This window comes from Salvia hispanica, chromosome 4, assembly GCF_029641045.1.
Source record: "Salvia hispanica isolate PSC_SH4W2 chromosome 4, Shi_PSC_v1, whole genome shotgun sequence".
Lineage (NCBI taxonomy): Eukaryota > Viridiplantae > Streptophyta > Magnoliopsida > Lamiales > Lamiaceae > Salvia > Salvia hispanica.
The window spans coordinates 56,196,877-56,220,980 of NC_142695.1; the positions used below are offsets into that span (position 1 = coordinate 56,196,877).

Genomic DNA, 24,104 nt, shown 5'->3' on the forward strand with positions numbered 1-24,104 from the left:
CGCGGTTGATCTAAGCCGGGGAAACCTCCTCGAGCTAAAGATTAGCGTTTGGACGTGGATTCACTTGCTAGACTACGTAGCCGATCGGTACAATTCTTTCATTTCATATCATATCTGGTGCTTTGATCAATTAATTGAGTTTTGTATAATTTTTTGGATTTTGTGTGTATTTCTCTTATGCCTTTGAAGTTTGAACTAATTTTGGCAGCTTAGAACTATGTTGATTGTTGTTTGCTTTTCTCTTATGCCTTCGATCTAATTTTGGCAGATAAACATTGTTTTAAGTTGAGAGGTTACAAAATTGGTTGCTAGATATTCTAAGAAAGAGACCATACTTTTTTTTCCTGATTTCCTTATTCAAAGCCCTTGTGTTTTTTTATCTTTGCTGTAGTTAGTAGTGTAGGTAGAGAAAAGCCTTATAACAATCTCATCGTTGTTTCTATAAAATTTTCAGCTTGTATGATGATATTATGCTTATTATCTTGTGTAGTATTATTCTTCAACCTTTCTGAATTTTGATTTTCAGTACTTCATGCGGTTGTTTAGTTCTTGGTATTACTGCTCTTTGTACAGCTTCAATGTTCCTTGTGTGTTGTTTTTTTAGTTTTAGCACCTCTATTTATGGTCCCATTCTTTCGTTTTGCTGAGTGTCTAGTATGCTCTATGTTCCACAGATCATGTCAGCTTCGATGGCTTACAGTTTTAGTGTGTGATAATTATGGTGCAACCGCAGAAAATTTGATTCTGGTTATAATAAAACTGCCACAATTGGAAGAGTTGCACCTTATGATGAATCCAATGCTCATATCCAACGAGTTTGAAACCATTGGGATCGCTTGCCCAATGTTGAAGTCGTTTTCATATCATAATTGTTTGAGCAAAGATGCATATTCTCCAGAAGGTTTAGAATTTTCAGAGCATGCTGAAGCAATTGGAAAAACCATGCCTAATTTGTGCCATCTCCGACTTTGTGAACATCGGATGGGATACGAGGGGTTGGAAGCGATTCTCGATGGCTGCCCCCACCTCAAATCACTTGATCTTCGGCCATGCTCCGCACTTGACAAAGTCAATAAAGTCACTTGTAGTGATTCTAATTCTGATTCTGATTCTGGCCAAAGATGTTCTGCTCAGCAAAGAAAAGATCTGTGGCTCCATACCGACTCTATCAGTTTAATGGATTGGATAATGAAACGGAAGAATAACTATGATTATCATCCTAAAAATGTTTATCGTTCCTATTGTTGTGATGATATTCGAGGTGAATATTATTAGTTGTTGTGGAAGTTTTGATGGTTATTAGTACTATTTCTAGTCTTGAAGGTTGTTATGAGATTTTGTTGGAGGTTTCATTGTATCTCCCATTTTGCCTCGTATCTAGTGAGATATTAATGGTTTAGTACTAATATTGATTATGTCTAATAATTAGTACATTTTTGTTTTGTCTTTAAAAATAAGATTTGAGCAATTGTTCTTAAGATATTGAACTAGTTTTGGCAACTTAGAACTATATATGTTGATTTCAAACTTGTAAGTTTTGTGTTTTACTGTAAAACTTAGTGAAACTTCAAGAGTACCAAAATAAAAGGCATGCTAACAAAGAAATTTTGAAACTATTATTTTCTACTAGTTTTGATAATGAATTTCAAATAGCACTAACTCATAACACTCACATTTTACTATAAAATTAATTTAATAAAGTAGTAACCAATTCGGGAGGTGGAGGGAGTATATTAATTTTCGTAGCATGGATGTTTTCTCCTTTATTTATATATTCTACTAAAGTTTTGAACTGCCAATTTTAATAACAGGGAAAGTAATTTCATATTCGATGTAATTGTACATTGATAATTGTAAATTTTGATACTGGTAATTAGTATCCCAATATCCAATCATAAATAAGAACCGTCTTGAGACAGGTGAACAGAGGATCCTCCCATTTCATTTTTCAATAGACAGGTGAACAGAGGATCCTTCTATTTCATTTTTCAATAACTCATTTTCTTTAATTTGGCAACATGAATATGAAGGGTCGAGATAGGTGAACCGAGTAGTATCCTGTTTCAATTTTCAATAAATTCATATAAATTACAGAGGAAACATCTTTTTTGGTCCACGAACTTTGTTAAAGTATCATTTTAAGTCCGTGAACTTTGAAAATATCATTTGAGATCCATCAACTATGGGTTAATATCATTTGAAGTATTTTTTTACTATTTCTAATTTTTTCTGGACAAAAATATCTTCAATATGTATTCTTAATAAACTTATCATATACTCATGTTTTTTATAAATATCTTTACAATATATTTTTGATAAATTTTCTAAATATAATTTGACCTTCAATATTATCACTTAATTTTGTGACATACAAGTAAAATTGATTCTTCAATTTTTTATAATAAAGAATTTTAAAATTGAATAAAGAACTTTCTTTAATAATAAAAAATTAAATAAGGATATTTTCTTGCATGTCACAAAATTAAGTGATAATATTGAGGGTGGAATAAAGAACTTTTCTTTAATAATAAAAAGTTGAATTAGGATATTTTCTTGCACGTCACAAAATTAAGTGATAATATTGAAGGTCAAATTATATTTAGAAAATTCATCAAAAATATATAGTAAATATAGTTATAAAAAATATGAGTATATGATAAATTTATTAAAAATATATATCCTTAAAGATATTTTGAGTATTTTCATCCAGAAAAACTTGGAAATAGTAAAAAGGTACTTTAAATGATATTAACCCATAATTGATGGCCCTCAAATGATATTTTCAAAGTTCACGAACCTAAAATGATACTTTGACAAAGTCTGTGGACCAAAACAAATATTCCCTCTAAATTATATAATCATATACCACACACCGAAACCTAGCTACAATCGAATTGAAGATTTTCAGCACAGGAATGAAATCACCGATAATCCTAACTGAGCCTCCAATTCCGACGGCGGCCGCTTCATCCTCAGCCCCGCCTTCGCCGAAATGGACCGAACTTCCCCAAGATTTGACGGTGAATATATTGCAAAGGCTGCACCCCGAAGAGATACTGATGAGTGCGCAGTTTGTGTGCACTGCCTGGTGGAGAGCCTCCAAGGATCCCTTCATGTGGCAAGTCATTCATTTGGATATTCGACGCCGCTCCGCCCGCGATTTCGGGAACATCTGCCGTTGCGGAGCCCGATCTGATATCAAATTTAATAACACGCGTGAGAGAATCTGCTGCTGCGCAGTCAACAAATTTGAGAACATTTCCCGTTGTGCAGTGGATCGTAGTCAGGGACAATTGCTCGATCTAACCCTTGCTGGTTTTTACCTTGATGGCTTGCTAACTTATGTAGCCGACCGGTACAATTCTTTCATTATTGCTCACTTTTTTGGTTTAAACCTAGCTTAATTAGGAGTATAATAAACTTAATCGTAGTAATATATCTCAATGCTTTCGTTTCTATGGAGATTATGATTTAAATTTACTATTAACTTTGTTGATGTCGACTTCTGTAACCTTCTAACCCAAATATCAGTTTTAGATGGAGTTATTTTGCCAATTTGCTATGTTCTTGAGTCATTTCTATTTCTCTTTTTAGTATTAGTACATGTTTCTTCTCGATTACTTTACTCACTCTTAGTATAATTAAATTTGTAAATTTTAACTTCAAGTTTTGTGGTTAGTACTTATATTTCTTTTCCCAGAATCACTGATTTGGTGTATGTTGTGACAGATCAAGTCAGCTTCGATGTCTTAAGCTTGAAGATCATCTGCGTAATTCTGGACAAGGAGGTGCACCTTTGACTTTGCAGATAACAAAATTGCAACGATTGGAAGAGTTGCACCTTGTAATGAAGACATGGTTCCACTCCGAAGATTTTGAAGCCATTGGCATTGCTTGCCCAATGTTGAAATCATTTACCTATCACAACTGTGAAACCAGGTGTACGTACCCTTATTTTAGCCAGTACATTGCCGCAATTGGAGAAACCATGCCTAATCTACACCATCTCCGGCTTTGTCAATATTTGACTGAAAATAAGGGACTGGAACCGATTCTCAATGGCTGCCCCAACATCAAATCACTTGATCTTCGGCAGTGCTCTGGTTTTGATGATGAAGATTCGGGTGAAAAATGTATTAAAAAAGATCTGTGGCTCTATTCCGACTCTATCAGTTTTGTGGATTGGCTTAAGAAATGGCATGATAACTATGATGATGATGTTGTGTATGATCATGATTTTATATATGATGGGGCTTGTTGTGATGTTTTCTGTTGGAATTACTTTTATTGTGGTTTGGACCCTGATATATAGTCTTCCTCTATGTAAGGATTTTCAATGATAATAGTCTTTATGAATGGTGTATTTAGACATTGTGCATACTCGAATTGTTTTTATTAAGTTGAAGTAGTAACTGTGGGCTGTGGACATGGCGACATCTGCCATTTGTGGTCAACAAATTTGAGTACCTTGTCCTTCGTGCAGTTGATTTAAGCCAGAGAAAACTGCTCGAGTTAAAGATTGGCGTTTGGACATCGATTGAGTGGCTAGACTACGTAGCTGATCGGTATAATTCTTTCATTTCATATCCTCTGCTCACGTCTAACATCAAATCTGGTGCTTTAAAGCAGCTGATTTTTTTAAAATTCTGTGAATTTTAATAACTGGTGCAGTTCTTTTCTGTGTGTTTTTCTCTTATGCCTCTGAACTAATTTTGGTGGACAAACATTGTTAGAAGTTGAGAGGTTACAAAATTTGTTGCTAGATATTAAAATCAATGTAGTATGTAGTTAATTTATCTGGTTGTTATGAGGATTTGCAGTGAGGCCATACTTTTTTGCTGATTTTCTTATTCAACTATTCCCGGTGTGGTCTCATTCTGTTGTTCTGTTGTTCTGCATAGTCACTAATATGCTCTATGTTCTACTCTCTTCAGAGATCATGTCAGCTTCGATGCCTAAATTAGATACTCTTATAATTAATTGATTTTCAAGATTCAGCATGTAGGTGTGACCGTGTGAGATGATGTCAAAGAGGGGGTGGGTAGTATTATTGTGTAGTGGCCACATGCCACTGAACTAGTATCAACTATACTCAAAATATTGATGTTATGTTCTTGGTGTTGTGAATATTCTGCTTTTAGAACCTCTCTGTCCAGAATCATTGATATGGTGTATGTTCCAACTCTTTTGACTGATCAAGTCAGCTTCGAAGCCTTACACTTTCGGATTATGATATAACAGGAACTGCTTTGACGAATTTAAAAGCATTGTCAACTCTTGCCCCATGTTGAAATCATTTACCTACTACCACGACTCTTGGAGCGAGCATCTAGAATTTACAGAGTATGCTGTAGCAATTGGAAAAACCATGCCTAATCTGCACCATCTCCGACTTTCCGTACATCTTGTGGAACATAAGGGACCAGAAGCAATTCTCGATGGCTGCCCCCACCTTGAGTCACTTGTTCTTCATGGAGATGTCGGTCTTGATCTTGATGTTCGCACCAAGATGTAGTATCGTTGATCTCTCTAAGATGTTTATTCACCAAAATTAGTAACTTCAAAGTTTCTTGTGTTATCCCACATCGATATCTTAGTATAAGTTGTGATAATATATAAATGAATGAAATGGGCATGTATATTGCTGGGCCTAGTAACGTTGGCCTATAACCCAAGTGGGGGCATAAAATTGGTTGGATATTGGCCCGAACCAACTGGCTGGGCTTTGCGGTGCTTATTCTGGCCTGCCCGTTCCAAGCTGGGAGTTGGGCCACGGGGCCTGTGCGAAGGCATGGGCTTCTTGGCTCATAGTGTGGAGGGCACCGCGTTAGGCTGGTTTCACAGAGCAACGACCACTTCCCGCTCTCGGCAGTGGAAGGATAACAGGCCGGTGTGTCGCTTGCCCGTTAAAGTCGGATGTGTTGGCCCAATTAAACAACCAATTTTTTGTACTTAAATCTATTATTTTCATTATTCTTGAATCTAGTTGATTTTTTTTCTACCCTTCTGACAGATCATGCCAGCTTCGATGCCTTACACTTTTAGAGCTTGTAGGCTTTGAAGATGGGTTTGATGAAGCAATAAAAAAAACTGCCACAATTGGAAGAGTTGCACCTTTTTATGAATGTGACATTGTTGAACCCTAAAGATTTTGAAACGATTGACTTTGCTTGCCCAAGGTTGAAAGCATTAACATATCACAACTGTTATCGAAGGACGGAAATGTTTTCAGAGCATGTTGAGGAAATTGCAAAAAGCATGCCTAATCTGTGCCATCTCCGAATTTGTGAATATTCAATTGGGTATAAGGGGCATGAAACGCTTGCCCATAGCTGCAGCCACCTCAAATCACTTGATCTTCGTTTAAGCTCTGGTCTTGATTGTGATTTAAATTGTGGTAAAAGTTTGTATAAGGAAAGGAAAGATCTACGTTTATATCAATTCCTAATTCCAAATCATGTACAAACTATTTATTCTGTATTGTGCGTTATTTTTATAAATATAATATTTCATGCTATAATCAATTAATGTAGTGATTATTTGTATTATTAGATTGCATTTTATTCATTTTTTTTCCCTCAAAATTAGAAATTTTCAAGGGAATTTCATTCTCTCTAGTGATATGAGACCAGTTTTCCACTAACGCCCTTTATTTTTATTTCTCTTACTTTATCAATTTTGTACTGTATCTTAACTTTCTAATTTTTTTTTAATCATCTCATTAGTTTAAATTTATAGAATATGGAGTATGTAGGAGTATAATTTAAAAGCCAAAGTATTTTATTAAAATTAATGGCAATTCTAAATAAATTATATATTTTATATTTTCCTCCAAATATAAACGATTAGGGAGAATTTAAAAAATAAAATAAAATGTAAACTATCTTTTCCTACAAATTGAGCGCTTATTAAAATACAATCGAACCATCTTCCCCAAATCAACACTCACACCATGAAGCCGCGAAAACGAAACCCTAAAAAATCATTGGGATTGCTTGTCCAATGTTGAAATCGTTTTCATATCACAACTGTTTCAATGATGTTGAAGATACAGAGTTTACAGGGGACGTGGTAGCAATTGGAAAAACCATGCCTAATCTGCGCCATCTCCGACTTTGTTCACTTTGTGAACATGGGATGGGATATGAGGGACTGGAAGCTATTCTCGATGGCTGCCCCCACCTCAAATCACTTGATCTTCGGCTATGCTCCGCATTTGAGAAAGTCTCTGATTCTGGCCGAAGATGTTCTGCTCGGGAAAGAAAAGATTTGTGGCTCCATACTGACTCTATCAGTTTAATGGATTGGATAAAGAAACGGAAGGATAACTATGGTATTGATTCTGAAAATGTTGAGCATTCCTATTGTTGTGATGATTTTGAAGGAGATTATTATTAGTTTTGTTGTAAAGGTTTTGGTGGTTATTACTATTTCTAGTCTTGATGGTTGTGATGAGATGTTGTTGGAGGCTTCATTATATCTCCCATTTTACTTGGTATGTAGTGAGATATCAATGACCCCTTTCTGTCTTTGATTAGTATCAGTGTACAGCTTATAACTCCATTCTGCTTTTGTTATTGTCCAATTTTATTATTTTCAAACACCTATTGGAATGACTTCTGGTCTATAGATAGTGTATATCCCTTCTGTTTATACATTCTTATTATAATTAATTCATTTTTTCGAGTTTCAGTAGCTGTGAGATTATGTTTCGAATTTCTTCCCTAGTAAGTTGGTAACATAATATCTTCCAATATTAACATTTATTTGGTAACACAATATCTAACAATCTCGTCGTTGTTTCTACAAAAATTTCAACATTATGCTCATTATTTTATCTTATTGAGTTTTGATTTTTAGATGTAAATAACGATGTGACTATCTGGGGGCGATACACATCGTCGGCTGGAGAGGGCATGCTGAGGGCAGACTGGAAGTACGGAGAAAATCTGCAATGGGGACGGACCCGCATATGAAAATTGGTCAGGAGGAGAACTCATCGATAACAACGAGATCATCCACTGCTGATTTGTTTCATCAGTGGGGTTGGGAATTTGCGGATTCGACTCTTTGCCCTTACCTTTTCGGGAATTTTTCCTACTTGAACTCATAATTTTGAAGATTGAAGATTGAAGATTGAAGATTGAGATAATCAGATTGAAAAATTGAGAGAATGAAGATTCTGTGTGATGAATAGAGGAGGAGGAGGAGGAATTATATATAGGTTTGGAATTATAGCCATTGGAAAAAAAAAATCGGCGATAACTCGGCGATGCAGAGGGAGTCGGCGTTAATTCGGTAGAATTAACGCCGAAAAATGCCGAAACACTCCCAACGGTCAGCGATAACTCGGCAATATTCGGCGAAAAATTGCCGAGTGTTATCGTCGGACCATTGGGAATGCTCTAATCAAATAAGGGACTGGAAGCAATTCTCGATGGCTGCCCCCAGAGACGGATCTAATGTGCAAGGAGGAAGGGCAAATGCGCTCCCTCAAAATTTTATATCTATGTACAAATTCTATTGTAGAAAAAAATTAATATTAGTTTCTTCTTTAAATGCCCCTCCTCAAACACTTCAAATATCCCCACATGTATTTTTGCCCCTTCAATCATCATTTTCTGGATCCTTCCCTGGCTGCCCCCACCTCGAGTCACTTGATCTTCAAGGATGTGCCGGCCTTGATCTTGAAGGGGCTCTTGGCGAGATATGTTCTAATCAAATAAAAGATCTGTGGCTCGATTTAATGGAACAAATTGTTTAGCGCGATGAATGGGATGATGAGGACTTATCTGTTTTCGACAATGTCGAATTCTATACTAGTGATTTTGTGTATGATCTTGATTATTATTAGGATGGTTGTGATGAACTTTGATGGTCATCAAGAACCATTTCTAGTCTTGAAATTTTGGCGATGCATTTCTCTAGAATTTTGTGTGCCTTTGAACTAATTTTGGCAACAAACATAGTTTACAAAATGGTTGCTAGATATTGAAATTTGGATGCTATGAGTCAATGGATGTGGTTAATTTATCTAGATCTTATTCAAAGCCATTGTGTAATTGTGTTTATATATTTGTTACCAAGAATTTTATGTGGCAACTACAAATCTTTGCTTGGTGTGGTTATGACTTATGAGCACTTTAGAAATGAAATGAGCATTTCTCTTGTACAATTTGTGTAGATAGAGTAAAGCCTTGACAATCTCTATAAAAATTTCAGCTTGTATGATGGCATTATATTATCCACATAGCTTTGTACTCCTTAAGAATCACATTTCCTTCTCCCTAAATAGAGTACGATGAATTGACAATGTGTTAATTATAAATTTATGTGTTGACAAGTGCTATGAATAAGAAGCATTAACTGCCTCACAAAATGAAAATGACAACTATGCACAAAAATGTATATTAATTTTAGTGAATTTGAAGTTTCTAATTATAGATCTATATTATGTTAATAAAAATTTAATATATAAAATTGAAAGTTATTTTTTTAGTAATCTGTATTATAAAATAATCAATGAAGTGACGAATTAGAGTCAAACAAATAGAATGATAGAAATTTTATCGAGTTTTCGGGTCTGGCCCTAACGGGTCGCGAATTAATCGGGTGCGGGCTAATTGGGCTAGAAATTTTCAGCCCTAACCCTGTAAATTTGGCAGGCTATTCGGCCGGCCCACGGATTGTGGGCTACATTGACATCTCTATTAGGGGTATAAAGAAACTAATTTTGATTACTACCTACATAGGAGTATAAAATAGGATATGTACAAATCGAGTATTCTATTTAAAGACTATAGCTCCAAGAAAATATTATACCAGGGATATTAGTCTATTACTATAGTAAATGCTGTATTCTAATTATGTTGATGAGATACTCGCAGTCACCCGTTATATGTCTCACTTATTCCATTTTTGTCCATTTCATATTAATTGTTTCGTTTCCTTTTACCATTTTTTTATAATAGACCATATATTTTACTAACTCATTTTATTCACATTTTATTATTAAATTATAATATACAAAAGCAAGACTCACGTTCCATTAACTGTTTTAATTCAGTTTCTATTACATTTGTTAAAATCTGTGTTATGTCAAATTGAGACATACTATTAGAGAGCGGAGGGAGTACATGACTAGCTAATTGATTACAATTAAGGTCACGATTATCGTTATTGCAATGGATATTCTTATTTTCTGTACAATAATTTTTTCAGCTTAAATATGAATATTATTCTTAGTTTTATGTGGTCCCTCATCAGTTTCTTTTTTCTTCCATCCCTTTTTCCATCCCTTTTTAATTGGAACATTTTTTATTATTTTTGGTAATGAGCTTCACATCCTACTAATTCAATCAACTCATATTTTATTATAGGACTCACAATTCTACTAACTTTTTTCATGTATGATTTTTAAAACTCATTAGACGGTATCAATTAATGAGGGATATACCACGCTAGTAAGATAATTTACTTAGACATCTTAATAAGTTAGATCTCTCAATAAATTAAATAAGAATAATAAGTATGCCAGATAATTGTACCACAAGCTATAACAAAAAAATTGACCAAGCTAGTCACACACATTCACATAGGAAAACAAAACATAGCACATTTCCTTATTTTAATTTCCACGGAATACAACAATTGCGTTTCAATCTTTTTCGACATATAAATCGTACAATTATTGCTAAGGGTTTTGATCTGTGCAAGATTATATTTAAATATAGAAACTCAAAACAAAATTATATGTAGGGCTTTGTTAGGCTATTTTTAATTTATTTTTAGATCATTTTAATAAAGGAAGACCTAAAATAATTTAAAAATGACATCAAACCCAAATTTTATAAAATGACCTAAAACTCATTAATAATGATATTTCGTGTTTTTAGTTAATTATTTTAGTTAATTATTGACCATTTGATCATTTTATCATAGGGCCAAGATTTGAGCTGCATTTCTAAATTTAAATGCATTCTTGTTTGTACCATCTCCCATTATTGCAATATCTATGGATGAAAAGCCCTTTATGACCTTAACTTAGTTATACATTGATACTCATTGAGCGTTTATATATAAATTCAAATATTACCGTTTTAAGTTTCATTAATGATTTGTAAAACAAATTTTCCAAACGGAACATATACTTCATTGCAACATCAAACATGCACTAGTAATCGTGCCATGCATCTCGAAAATAGCTCAATTGGTACGACGATTCCCCTCAGATCAATCGATCGGAACACGAGTCACGATTCCACATCATGGAAGACTTTTATTTTTCCTTCAAAACACACATGTTATCATAATTAAGCAATTGTGGACATCATTTATTCACACATAATTCAACCAAAATAACCCAAACACAAGTGGAAATAAAACGACAGCATCAACACGGTAGAGATGGAGTGGTGACATAAACCGTGTACTCGAGCACACTGTAGTTGTTGACCTCCTCAAAAGAATAGCTACTTGTAATTGCATATCCACGAGCATTCCGGAAAGCCCCGGCCCCGCCGACGACGGAAAGCTCCCTCGTGGCGTCGGCGAATTGGTTGCGGCCGTTGATGGTGACGGTGCTGCCCTTGTACGGACCCGAGGTCAAGAAGAAGTTGAGGTTCATGGAGAATGCTTGGACATTTAGGTCCATGGAAGTGGTGGTGCCCTGACCTCTAGCCACCTCCTCCGAGCCGAGCTCCGGGGCCACCGTGACCTTGTCGTCAAAGACGTTGACCCGGCCAAAGCCGGTGGGGGAGGTGTTGGTGATGGAGGAGTTGGCGACGGTGAACAAGGTGGCGTTAGGGCCGGCGCGGATGTCGTGGACGTAGAAATGAAGCTTGGTCGTGGCTATGTTTCCCTGGCAGAAGGTTTGGAACCATGGAGTGTCTCCGGTGGTGGCGGTGGCCGTGGCCGTGAGGAGGGTGGCTATTGTTAAGAGAAGACTGAATGTTGTTAAGTTCTTCATCTTTTTTTTTTCGGAGAAAACCCTAATTTGGTGAGGGTGTTGAATGCGGATATGTTTTGAGATGATGGATGGGGTTTATATAGATGCATGGTTTCAAATTTGATGAACTCTATGACTCATTATTACTCTATGATTATCCATCTAGGACTGAGGTATGAGACATTATCATATGATTATCCATTTAGGATTATGATGTGAGATTAATTCTGTTAGAAAGGATTGACTATTAATTTATCCATCTATATGAGATTAATTCAATTGAAACTTAGAAGGGATTGACTATGACTTTTATCATATGATTATCCATCTATGATTAAGTTATGAGATTCAATAATAAAACAAAATATAAGATATAATTTTTCAAATCCACTTTTAGGTAGAATAAATTAAGTTGATACTATAATTTGGTACACAATAACTTGGGTATATATAGTGTATACTGTATAGTAGCTTTCGGTGTCTGATATTTGTTTCCGCCTAATGAATAAGAGGGGTCATATTTAATTTATTTAATTTAATTCAATTTGTAGGACAGACTAAGAACTTAACAAGAAATTTAGAATAGTATTTATCACAGTTGAAAAGTAAAATTTATACGAGAGGGTTTTATTCAATTTGCAGGACTACTAAGAACTTAATTAGAAATTTAGAATAGTATCTATCACAGTTGAAAAGTAAAATTTACACAAGAGGGTTTTATAATATGTGCATATTTTTAGGAATATCTCCGTATCTTTATTACTATTCGGTGTATTGAAAATTCTGGTAGATCAAGCGTCTTCACTTTTATGTTTGCTTTGTGTACAACTCTGCTTTTCTTTCAAATGGTGTATTTGGCTGCATGTTCATATCTTCAATCTACATATTAAGTATATATCTATCTTTTTTTTGTTGAGTTTGATGTGGATCTTTTTGGCATTCTTTATTCACAAAATTAGTAACATTATTAAATTGGAAAAAACATGCCTAATCAAATAAGGGACTGGAAGCAATTCTCGATGGCTGCCCCCACCTCGAGTCACTTCTTGTCGAGAGATGTTCTAACCAAATAAAAGATCCGTGGCTCAATTTAATGGAACCAATTGTTTAGCGCGATGAATGGGACGATGAAGACTTATCTATTTTCGACAATGTCGAATTCTATACTAGTGATTTTGAGTATGATCCTGATTATTTTTAGGATGGTTGCGATGAACTTTGATGGTTATCGAGAACTATTTCTAGTCTTGAAATTTTGGCGATGTATTTCTCTAGAATTTTGTGTGCCTTTGAACTAATTTTGGCAACAAAACATAGTTTACAAAGTGGTTGCTAGATATTGAAATTTGCATGCTATGAGTCAATGGATTTGGTAAATTTATCTAGATCTTATTCGAAGCCATTGAGTAATTTTTGTTACCAAGAATTTTATGTGGCAACTACAAATCTTTGCTTGGTGTAGTTATGACTTATGAGCTCTCTTTGCAAAAGATGTTCTGATCAAATTAGAGATCTGAAGATCCAGGAACCTTATAATAGGGGTGATGACACTGAATCCACTGATTCTGATTCTAGTGTCACATGGTTAATGAGATTTTGAAGGTTATTACTAGTGGCCGAGCCAGAATTTTAACATGGGAGGCCCAAATTACCATTAAAATTTGTTGAGTGTGTTCAGTGCTAAATATGCGGAAACAACTCTAACGAGAGCAACATAAAAGCCTCACGTGAAAAATAGATAATGGAAAAAATAATTAGTGAATAGATTCATAGAGCATAGCACATATTTTACTACTAGGAGTAATATTTTATGATATATTTTCATATTAGATCAAAGAGTTATCATTTACTATTATAGATTTTTTTTTATAATAATAGGCTTCACATTAAAATTGATTTTATTAATATTATATAGTAATATTTTACAGTATTTATGAAATTGAAGAATCATTTTTTAATCTTAAAGTGTAAAATTCTTTCTTTTATGATTCTAATTAAAATGATTTATGTATAAAATTACAAGGGAAAAAAATCAATAAAAGTTTATGTGAGAAAATCCATAAAACATAAATGAATATGAGAAAACTAACAAAAATTACTAATTTAAGAAAATAAGAAAACAAGTCACAAATGAATTATGCGTGTAACTTTAAAATCAAATTTACTAATGTATAAATGAAATAAAACATAATTGAATACAAAATAAAAGAAATACTTTAAAATCAAATTTGCTAATGTATAAATCAAATAAAGCATAATTGAATACAAAATAGAAGAAATAGATTTCAAAATATCAAAACATAATCGAACCTGGTACCCCATGAACAAGAAGGAGAGTTCTACCCAACTGCACTGGCATTACATAATGCTAAAGCTGCTTACATATATTATTACTATTCCTTGTATTGAAAATTCTGATATATCAAGCGTCTTCACTTTTATGTTTGTTTTGTGTACAACTTTGTTTTTTTTTCAAATGGTGTATATGGCCGCATATTCAAGGCTTCAATCTACCTATTATGTATCTACCTTTTTTACGTTGAGTTTGATATGGATCTTTTTGGCATTCTTTATTCACAAAATTAGTAACATTATTAAATTGGTAAAACCATGCCTAATCAAATAAGGGACTGGAAGAAATTTTTTGATAACTGCCCCCACCTCGAGTCACTTGATCTTCAAGGAAGTGCCGGCCTTGATCTTGAAGGGGCTCTTGTCGAGAGATGTTCTAATCAAATAAAAGATCTGTGGCTCGATTTAATGGAACCAATTGGTCAGCGTGATGAATGGGATGATGAGGACTAATCTGTTTTCGACAATGTTGAATTCTATACTAGTAATTTTGAGTGTGATCATGATCATTATTAGGATGGTTGCGATGAACTTTGATGGTTATCAAGAACTATTTCTAGTCTTGTAATTTTGGTGATGTATTTCTCTAGAATTTTGTGTGCCTTGGAAAATTTTGGCAACAAACATAGTTACAAAATTGGTTGCTAGATATTGAAATTTGCATGCTATGAGTCAATGGATGTGGTTAATTTATCTAGTTCTTATTAAAAGCCATCGTGTAATTGTGTTTATATATTTGTTACCAAGAATTTTATGTGGCAACTACAAATCTTTGCTTGATGTGGTTATGACTTATGAGCTCTTTAGAAATGAAATGAGCATTTCTCTTGTAAAATTTGTGTAGGTAGAGTAAAGCCTTAACAATCTCTATAAAAATTTCAGCTTGTATGATGTCATTATATTATCCACATAGCTTAGTACTCCTTAAGAATCAAATTTCCTTCTCCCTAAATAGAGTACTACGATTAATTGAAAATGTGTTAATTATAAATTTATGTGTTGACAAGTGCTATGAATAAGAAGCGTTAACTGCCTCACAAAATGAAAATGACAACTATGCACAAAAATGTATATTAATTTTAGTGAATTCGAAGTTTCTCATTTATATATCTATTATTATGTTAATAAAAATTTAATATATAATTTATATATTTAATATATAAAATTGAAAGTTATTTTTTTAGTAATTTATATTATAAAATAATCAATGAAGTATCGAATTAGAGTCAAACAAATAGAACGATAGAAATTTTATTGGGTTTTCGGACCAGCCCATCGGATTTTCAGGTCTGGCCCTAACGGGTCGCGGATTAACCGGATGCGGACTAATTGGGCTAGAAATTTTCAGCCCTAACCCTATAAATTTGGCAGCTATTCGGGCCAGCCCACGGATTGTGGTACATCCCTATTAGCGGGTATAAAGAAACTAATTTTGATTACTACCTACATAGGAGTATAAAATAGGATACGTACAAATCGAGTATTCTATTTAAAGACTATATAGCTCCAAGAAAATATTATACCAGGGATATTAGTCTATTACTATAGTAAAATGTTGTATTCTAATTATGTTGATGAACTACTCGCAGTCACCGTTATGTGTCTCAGTTATTCCATTTTTGTCCATTTCATATTAATTGTTTCGTTTCCTTTTACCATTTTTTTAATAGATCATATATTTCACTAACTCATTTTATTCACATTTTATTATTAAATTATAATATATAAAAGCAAGACTCACGTTCCATTAACGGTTTCAATTCAGTTTCTATTACATTTGTTAAAATTTGTGTTATGTCAAATTGAGACATATATTAGAGAGCGGAGGGCCTACATGACTAGCTAATTGATTACAATTAAGGTCAAGGTTATCGTTATTGCAATGGATATTCTAATTTTCTGTACAATAATTTTTTCAGCTTAAATATGAATATTATTCTTTGTTTTATGTGGTCTCTCGTGAATTGGCATCAGTTTCCTTTTTCGTCCATTCCTTTTTAATTGGAACATTTTTTACTATTTTTGGTAATGAAACTTCACATCCTACTAATTCAATCAACTCATATTTTATTATAGGACTCACAATTCTACTAACTTTTTTCACGTATGATTTTTAAAACTCATTAGACGGTATCAATTAATGAGGGATATACCACGCTAGTAAGATAATTTATTTAACATCTTAATAAGTTATATCTCTCAATAAATTAACAAAATTATACCACAAGCTATAACAAAAAAATTGACCAAGCTAGTCACACACATTCACATAGGAAAACAAAACAAAGCACGTTTCCTTATTTTAATTTCCACGGAATATGTCGAAAAGATTGAACGCAATTGTTGTATTAATACAACAATTGCGTTCAATCTTTTCGACATATAAATTCCACGATTGATAGCACAAGAAAAATCGTACAATTATTGCTAAGGGTTTTGATCCGTGCAAGATTATATTTAAATATAGAAACTCATAATAAAATTATATCTAGGGCATTGTTAGGCTATTGTTAGTTTATTTTTAGATTATTTTAATAAAGGAAGACTTAAAATAATCTAAAAATGACATCAAACCCAAATTTTATAAATTGACCTAAAACTGATTAATAATGACATTTCGTGTTTTTAGTTAATTATTGACCATTTGATCATTTTATCATAGGGCCAAGATTTGAGCTGCATTTCTAAATTTAAATGCATTCTTATTTGTATCATCTCCCATTATTGCAATATCTATGGATGAAAAGCCCTTTATGACCTTAACTTAGTTGTACATTGATACTCATTGAGCGTTTATCTATAAATTCAAATATTACCGTTTTGAGTTCCATTTATGATTTGTAAAACAAATTTTCCAAACGGAACATATACTTCATTGCAACATTAAACATGCACTAGTAATCGTGCCATGCATCTCGAAATTAACTCAATTGGTACGACGATTCCCCTCAGATCAATCGATCGAAACACGAGTCATGATTCCACATCATGGAAGACTTTTATTTTTCCTTCAAAACACACATGTTATCATAATTAAGCAATTGTGGACATCATTTATTCACACATAATTCAACCAAAATAACCCAAACACAAGTGGAAATAAAACGACAGCATCAACACGGTAGAGATGGAGTGGTGACATAAACCGTGTACTCGAGCACACTGTAGTTGTTGACCTCCTCAAAAGAATAGCTACTCGTAATTGCATATCCACGAGCATTCCGGAAAGCCCCGGCCCCGCCGACGACGGAAAGCTCCCTCGTGGCATCGGCGAATTGGTTGCGGCCGTTGATGGTGACGGTGCTGCCCTTGTACGGACCCGAGGTCAAGAAGAAGTTGAGGTTCATGAAGCAATTCTCGATGGCTGCCCCCACCTCGAGTCACTTCTTGTCGAGATATGTTCTAACCAAATAAAAGATCTGTGGCTCGATTTAATGGAACCAATTGTTTAGCGTGATGAACGGGACGATGAGGACTTATCTGTTTTCGACAATGTTGAATTCTATACTAGTGATTTTGAGTATGATCCTGATTATTACTCCCTCCGTCCATGATTAATAGTCCCATTTCTAAATGGCGCGGGTTTTAAGAAATGATAAGAAAAGTGGGTGGAAGAAAGTTAGTGAAATAGGGGTCCCACTTGTATATATTAGTTTTAAATGATATGTGAGTGGAATGAGTTAGTGGAATGTAGGGTCTCTTTACCATTTATGGTAATTATGAACCGGGACTCTTATTCGTGGACGGACCAAAATGGAAAAACGGGACTCTTATTCGTGGACGGAGGGAGTATTAGGATGGTTGCGATGAACTTTGATGGTTATCGAGAACTATTTCTAGTCTTGAAATTTTGGCGATGTATTTCTCTAGAATTTTGTGTGCCTTTGAACTAATTTTGGCAAAAACATAGTTGACAAAATGGTTGCAAAATATTGAAATTTGGATGCTATGAGTCAATGGATGTGGTTAATTTATCTAGATCTTATTCAAAGCCATCGTGTAATTGTGTTTATATATTTGTTACCAAGAATTTAATGTGGCAACTACAAAACTTTGCTTGATGTGGTTTTGACTTATGAGCTCTTTAGAAATGAAATGAGCATTTCTCTTGTAAAATTTGTGTAGGTAGAGTAAAGCCTTAACAATCTCTATAAAAATTTCAGCTTGTATGATGGCATTATATTATCCACATAGCTTAGTACTCCTTAAGAATCACATTTCCTTCTCCTTAAATAGAGTACGATTAATTGACAATGTGTTAATTATAAATTTATGTGTTGACAAGTGCTATGAATAAGAAGCATTAACTGCCTCACAAAATGAAAATGACAACTATGCACGAAAATGTATATTAATTTTAGTGAATTTGAAGGTTATAATTTATATATCTATTATTATGTTAATAAAAATTTAATATATAAAATCAAAAGTTATTTTTTTAGTAATCTATATTATAAAATAATCAATGAAGTGTCGAATTAGAGTCAAACAAATAGAACGATAGAAATTTTATCGGGTTTTCGGGCCAGCTCATCGGGTTTTCGGATCTGCCCCTAACGGGTCGCGGATTAATCGGATGCGGGCTAATTGGACTAGAAATTTTCAGCCCTAACCCTGTAAATTTGACGGGATATTCAGCCGGCCCACGGATTATGGGCTACATTGACATCCCTATTAGGGGTATAAAGAAACTAATTTTGATTACTACCTACATAGGAGTATAAAATAGGATACGTACAAATCGAGTATTCTATTTAAAGACTATATAGCTCCAAGAAAATATTATACCAGGGATATTAGTCTATTACTATAGTAAATGCTGTATTCTAATTATGTTGATGAACTACTCGCAGTCACCCGTTACGTGTCTCAATTATTCCATTTTTGTCCATTTCATATTAATTGTCTCGTTTCCTTCTACCATTTTTTATAATAGACCATATATTTCACTAACTCATTTTATTCACATTTTATTATTTAATTATAATATATAAAAGCAAGACTCACATTTCATTAACTGTTTCAATTCAGTTTCTATTACATTTGTTAAAATCTGTGTTATGTCAAATTGAGACATATATTAGGGAGCAGAGGGAGTACATGACTAGCTAATTGATTACAATTAAGGTCAAGATTACCGTTATTGCAATGGATATTCTAATTTTCTGTACAATAATTTTTCCAGCTTAAATATGAATATTATTCTTAGTTTTATGTGGTCCCTTATGAATTGGCATCAGTTTCCTTTTTCGTCCATTCCTTTTTAATTAGAATATTTTCTACTATTTTTGGTAAAGGAGCTTCACATCCTACTAATTCAATCAACTTATATTTTATTATAGGACTCACAATTCTACTAACTTTTTTCATGTATGATTTTTAAAACCACGCAAGTAAGATAATTTACTTAGACATCTTAATAAGTTAGATCTCTCAATAAATTAAATAAGAATAATATGCCAGATAATTGTACCACAAGCTATAACAAAAAAATTGACCAAGCTAGTCACACACATTCACATAGGAAAACAAAACAAAGCACGTTTCCTTATTTTAATTTCCACGGAATACAACAATTGCGTTTCAATCTTTTCGACATATAAATTCCACGATTGATAGCACAAGAAAAATCGTACAATTATTGCTAAGGGTTTTGATCCGTGCAAGATTATATTTAAATATAGAAACTCATAACAAAATTATATGTAGGGCATTGTTAGGCTATTGTTAGTTTATTTTTAGATCATTTTAATAAAGGAAGACCTAAAATAATCTAAAAATGACATGAAACCAAAATTTTATAAAATGACCTAAAACTGATTAATAATGACATTTTGTGTTTTTAGTTAATTATTGACCATTTGATCATTTTATCATAGGACCAAGATTTGAGCTGCATTTCTAAATTTAAATGCATTCTTATTTGTATCATCTCCCATTATTGCAATATCTATGGATGAAAAGCCCTTTATGACCTTAACTTAGTTATACATTGATACTCATTGAGCGTTTATATATAAATTCAAATATTACCGTTTTGAGTTCCATTTATGATTTGTAAAACAAATTTTCCAAACGGAACATATACTTCATTGCAACATCAAACATGCACTAGTAATCGTGCCATACATCTCGAAATTAACTCAGTTGGTACGACGATTCCCCTCAGATCAATCGATCGGAACACGAGTCACGATTCCACATCATGGAAGACTTTTATTTTTCCTTCAAAACACACATGTTATCATAATTAAGCAATTGTGGACATCATTTATTCACACATAATTCAACCAAAATAACCCAAACACAAGTGGAAATAAAACGACAGCATCAACACGGTAGAGATGGAGTGGTGACATAAACCGTGTACTCGAGCACACTGTAGTTGTTGACCTCCTCAAAAGAATAGCTACTTGTAATTGCATATCCACGAGCATTCCGGAAAGCCCCGGCCCCGCCGACGACGGAAAGCTCCCTCGTGGCGTCGGCGAATTGGTTGCGGCCGTTGATGGTGACGGTGCTGCCCTTGTACGGACCCGAGGTCAAGAAGAAGTTGAGGTTCATGGAGAATGCTTGGACATTTAGGTCCATGGAAGTGGTGGTGCCCTGACCTCTAGCCACCTCCTCCGAGCCGAGCTCCGGGGCCACCGTGACCTTGTCGTCAAAGACGTTGACCCGGCCAAAGCCGGTGGGGGAGGTGTTGGTGATGGAGGAGTTGGCGACGGTGAACAAGGTGGCGTTAGGGCCGGCGCGGATGTCGTGGACGTAGAAATGAAGCTTGGTCGTGGCTATGTTTCCCTGGCAGAAGGTTTGGAACCATGGGGTGTCTCCGGCGGTGGCGGTGGCCGTGGCCGTGAGGAGGGTGGCTATTGTTAAGAGAAGACTGAATGTTGTTAAGTTCTTCATATTTTTTTTTCGGAGAAAACCCTAATTTGGTGAGGGTGTTGAATGCGGATATGTTTTGAGATGATGAATGGGGTTTATATAGATGCATGGTTTCAAATTTGATGAACTCTATGACTCATTATTACTCTATGATTATCCATCTAGGACTGAGGTATGAGACATTATCATATGATTATCCATTTAGGATTATGATGTGAGATTAATTCTGTTAGAAAGGATTGACTATTAATTTATCCATCTATATGAGATTAATTCAATTGAAACTTAGAAGGGATTGACTATGACTTTTATCATATGATTATCCATCTATGATTAAGTTATGAGATTCAATAATAAAACAAAATATAAGGTATAATTTTTCAAATCCACTTTTAGGTAGAATAAATTAAGTTGATACTATAATTTGGTACACAATAACTTGGGTATATATAGTATATACTGTATAGTAGCTTTCGGTGTCTGATATTTGTTTCCGCCTAATGAATAAGAGGGGTCATATTTAATTTATTTAATTTAATTCAATTTGTAGGACGACTAAGAACTTAACTAGAAATTTAGAATAGTATTTATGACAGTTGAAAAGTAAAATTTATACAAGAGGGTTTTATTCAATTTGCAGGACTACTAAGAACTTAATTAGAAATTTAGAATAGTATTTATCACAGTTGAAAAGTAAAATTTACACAAGAGGGTTTTATAATATGTGCATATTTTTAGGAATATCCCCGTATCTTTATTACTATTCGGTGTATTGAAAATTCTGGTAGATCAAGCGTCTTCACTTTTATGTTTGTTTTGTGTACAACTCTGCTTTTCTTTCAAATGGTGTATTTGGCTGCATGTTCATATCTTCAATCTACATATTAAGTATATATCTATCTTTTTTTCGTTGAGTTTGATGTGGATCTTTTTGGCATTCTTTATTTACAAAATTAGTAACATTATTAAATTGGAAAAACCATGCCTAATCAGATAAGGGACTGGAAGCAATTCTCGATAGCTGCCCCCACCTCGAGTCACTTGATCTTCAAGGATGTGCCTGCCTTGATCTTGAAGGGGCTCTTGTCGAGATATGTTCTAACCAAATAAAAGATCTGTGGCTCGATTTAATGGAACCAATTGTTTAGCGTGATGAACGGGACGATGAGGACTTATCTGTTTTCGACAATGTTGAATTCTATACTAGTGATTTTGAGTATGATCCTGATTATTACTCCCTCCGTCCACGATTAATAGTCCCATTTCCAAATGGCGCGGGTTTTAAGAAATGATAAGAAAAGTGGGTGGAAGAAAGTTAGTGGAATAAGGGTCCCACTTGTATATATTAGTTTTAAATGATATGTGAGTGGAATGAGTTAGTGGAATGTATGGTCTCTTTACCATTTATGGTAATTATGAACCGGGACTCTTATTCGTGGACGGACCAAAATGGAAAAACGGGACTCTTATTCGTGGACGGATGGAGTATTAGGATGGTTGCGATGAACTTTGATGGTTATCGAGAACTATTTCTAGTCTTGAAATTTTGGCAATGTATTTCTCTAGAATTTTGTGTGCCTTTGAACTAATTTTGGCAACAAACATAGTTGGCAATTGTGGACATCATTTATTCACACATAATTCAACCAAAATAACCCAAACACAAGTGGAAATAAAACGACAGCATCAACACGGTAGAGATGGAGTGGTGACATAAACCGTGTACTCGAGCACACTGTAGTTGTTGGCCTCCTCAAAAGAATAGCTACTTGTAATTGCATATCCACGAGCATTCCGGAAAGCCCCGGCCCCGCCGACGACGGAAAGCTCCCTCGTGGCATCTGCGAATTGGTTGCGGCCGTTGATGGAGACGGTGCTGCCCTTGTACGGACCCGAGGTCAAGAAGAAGTTGAGGTTCATGGAGAATGCTTGGACATTTAGGTCCATGGAAGTGGTGGTGCCCTGACCTCTAGCCACCTCCTCCGAGCCGAGCTCCGGGGCCACCGTGACCTTGTCGTCAAAGACGTTGACCCGGCCAAAGCCGGTGGGGGAGGTGTTGGTGATCGAGGAGTTGGCGACGGTGAACAAGGTGGCGTTAGGGCCGGCGCGGATGTCGTGGACGTAGAAATGAAGCTTGGTCGTGGCTATGTTTCCCTGGCAGAAGGTTTGGAACCATGGAGTGTCTCCGGCGGTGGCAGTGGCCGTGAGGAGGGTGGCTATTGTTAAGAGAAGACTGAATGTTGTTAAGTTCTTCATATTTTTTATTCGGAGAAAACCCTAATTTGGTGACGGTGTTGAATGCGGATATATGTTTTGAGATGATGAATGGGGTTTATATAGATGCATGGTTTCAAATTTGATGAACTCTATGACTCATTATTACTCTATGATTATCCATCTGGGACTGAGGTATGCGACATTATCATATGATTATCTATTTAGGATTATGCTGTGAGATTAATTCTGTACTCTATGACTCATTATTACTCTATGATTATCCATCTAGGACTGAGATATGAAACATTATCATATGATTACCCATTTAGGATTAAGATGTGATATTAATTCTGTTAGAAAGGATTGACTATTAATTTATCCATCTATATGAGATTAATTCAATTGAGACTTAGAAGGGATTGACTATGACTTTTATTATATGATTATCCATCTATGATTAAGTTATGAGATTCAATAATAAAACAAAATATAAGATATAAGTATTCAATCATGAGATATAATTTTTCAAATCCACTTTTAGGTAGAATAAATTAAGTTGATACTATAATTTGGTACACAATAACTTGGGTATATATAGTGTATACTGTATAGGAGCTTTTTCGGTGTCTGATATTTGTTTCCGCCTAATGAATAAGAACTTAATTTAATTTAATTCAATTTGTAGGAAGACTAAGAACTTAAC

At 34.4% G+C, this 24,104-nt stretch overlaps 1 protein-coding gene, 1 non-coding gene and 3 pseudogenes across 2 annotated transcripts; 2 read left to right on the forward strand and 3 right to left on the reverse strand.

The window, feature by feature from the left end:
* Positions 1 to 2,902: 2,902 nt before the first annotated feature.
* Positions 2,903 to 5,970, forward strand: LOC148929590 (putative F-box/LRR-repeat protein 9). Its single transcript, XM_089056086.1, has 4 exons — positions 2,903 to 3,355; positions 3,730 to 4,133; positions 4,484 to 4,565; positions 5,242 to 5,970. Exons 1-4 carry the CDS (start codon positions 2,916 to 2,918, stop codon positions 5,513 to 5,515), a joined length of 1,200 nt encoding a protein of 399 aa, XP_088912212.1. The 5' UTR covers positions 2,903 to 2,915; the 3' UTR covers positions 5,516 to 5,970.
* Positions 5,644 to 5,946, forward strand: LOC148929591 (signal recognition particle RNA). The gene has a single exon (XR_016129986.1).
* A 5,251-nt stretch (positions 5,971 to 11,221) lies between the features above and the next one.
* LOC148929592 (dirigent protein 21 pseudogene) lies at positions 11,222 to 11,968 on the reverse strand (annotated as a pseudogene).
* Positions 11,969 to 20,381: 8,413 nt separating this feature from the next.
* On the reverse strand, positions 20,382 to 21,226 carry LOC148929593 (dirigent protein 21 pseudogene; annotated as a pseudogene).
* A 1,582-nt stretch (positions 21,227 to 22,808) lies between these two features.
* On the reverse strand, positions 22,809 to 23,442 carry LOC148929594 (dirigent protein 21 pseudogene; annotated as a pseudogene).
* Between the last annotated feature and the right edge of the window lie 662 nt (positions 23,443 to 24,104).

What these genes read in the sequence shown, in the direction of transcription:
- LOC148929590 (XM_089056086.1), top strand. Translation starts at nt 2,916, where the DNA reads ATGAAATCACCGATAATCCTAACTGAGCCTCCAATTCCGACGGCGGCC. An exon ending in CTAACTTATGTAGCCGACCG is followed by an intron (nt 3,356 to 3,729) that starts GTACAATTCTTT and finishes ATGTTGTGACAG; the next exon opens with ATCAAGTCAGCTTCGATGTC. An exon ending in CTAGACTACGTAGCTGATCG is followed by an intron (nt 4,566 to 5,241) that starts GTATAATTCTTT and finishes ATGATATAACAG; the next exon opens with GAACTGCTTTGACGAATTTA.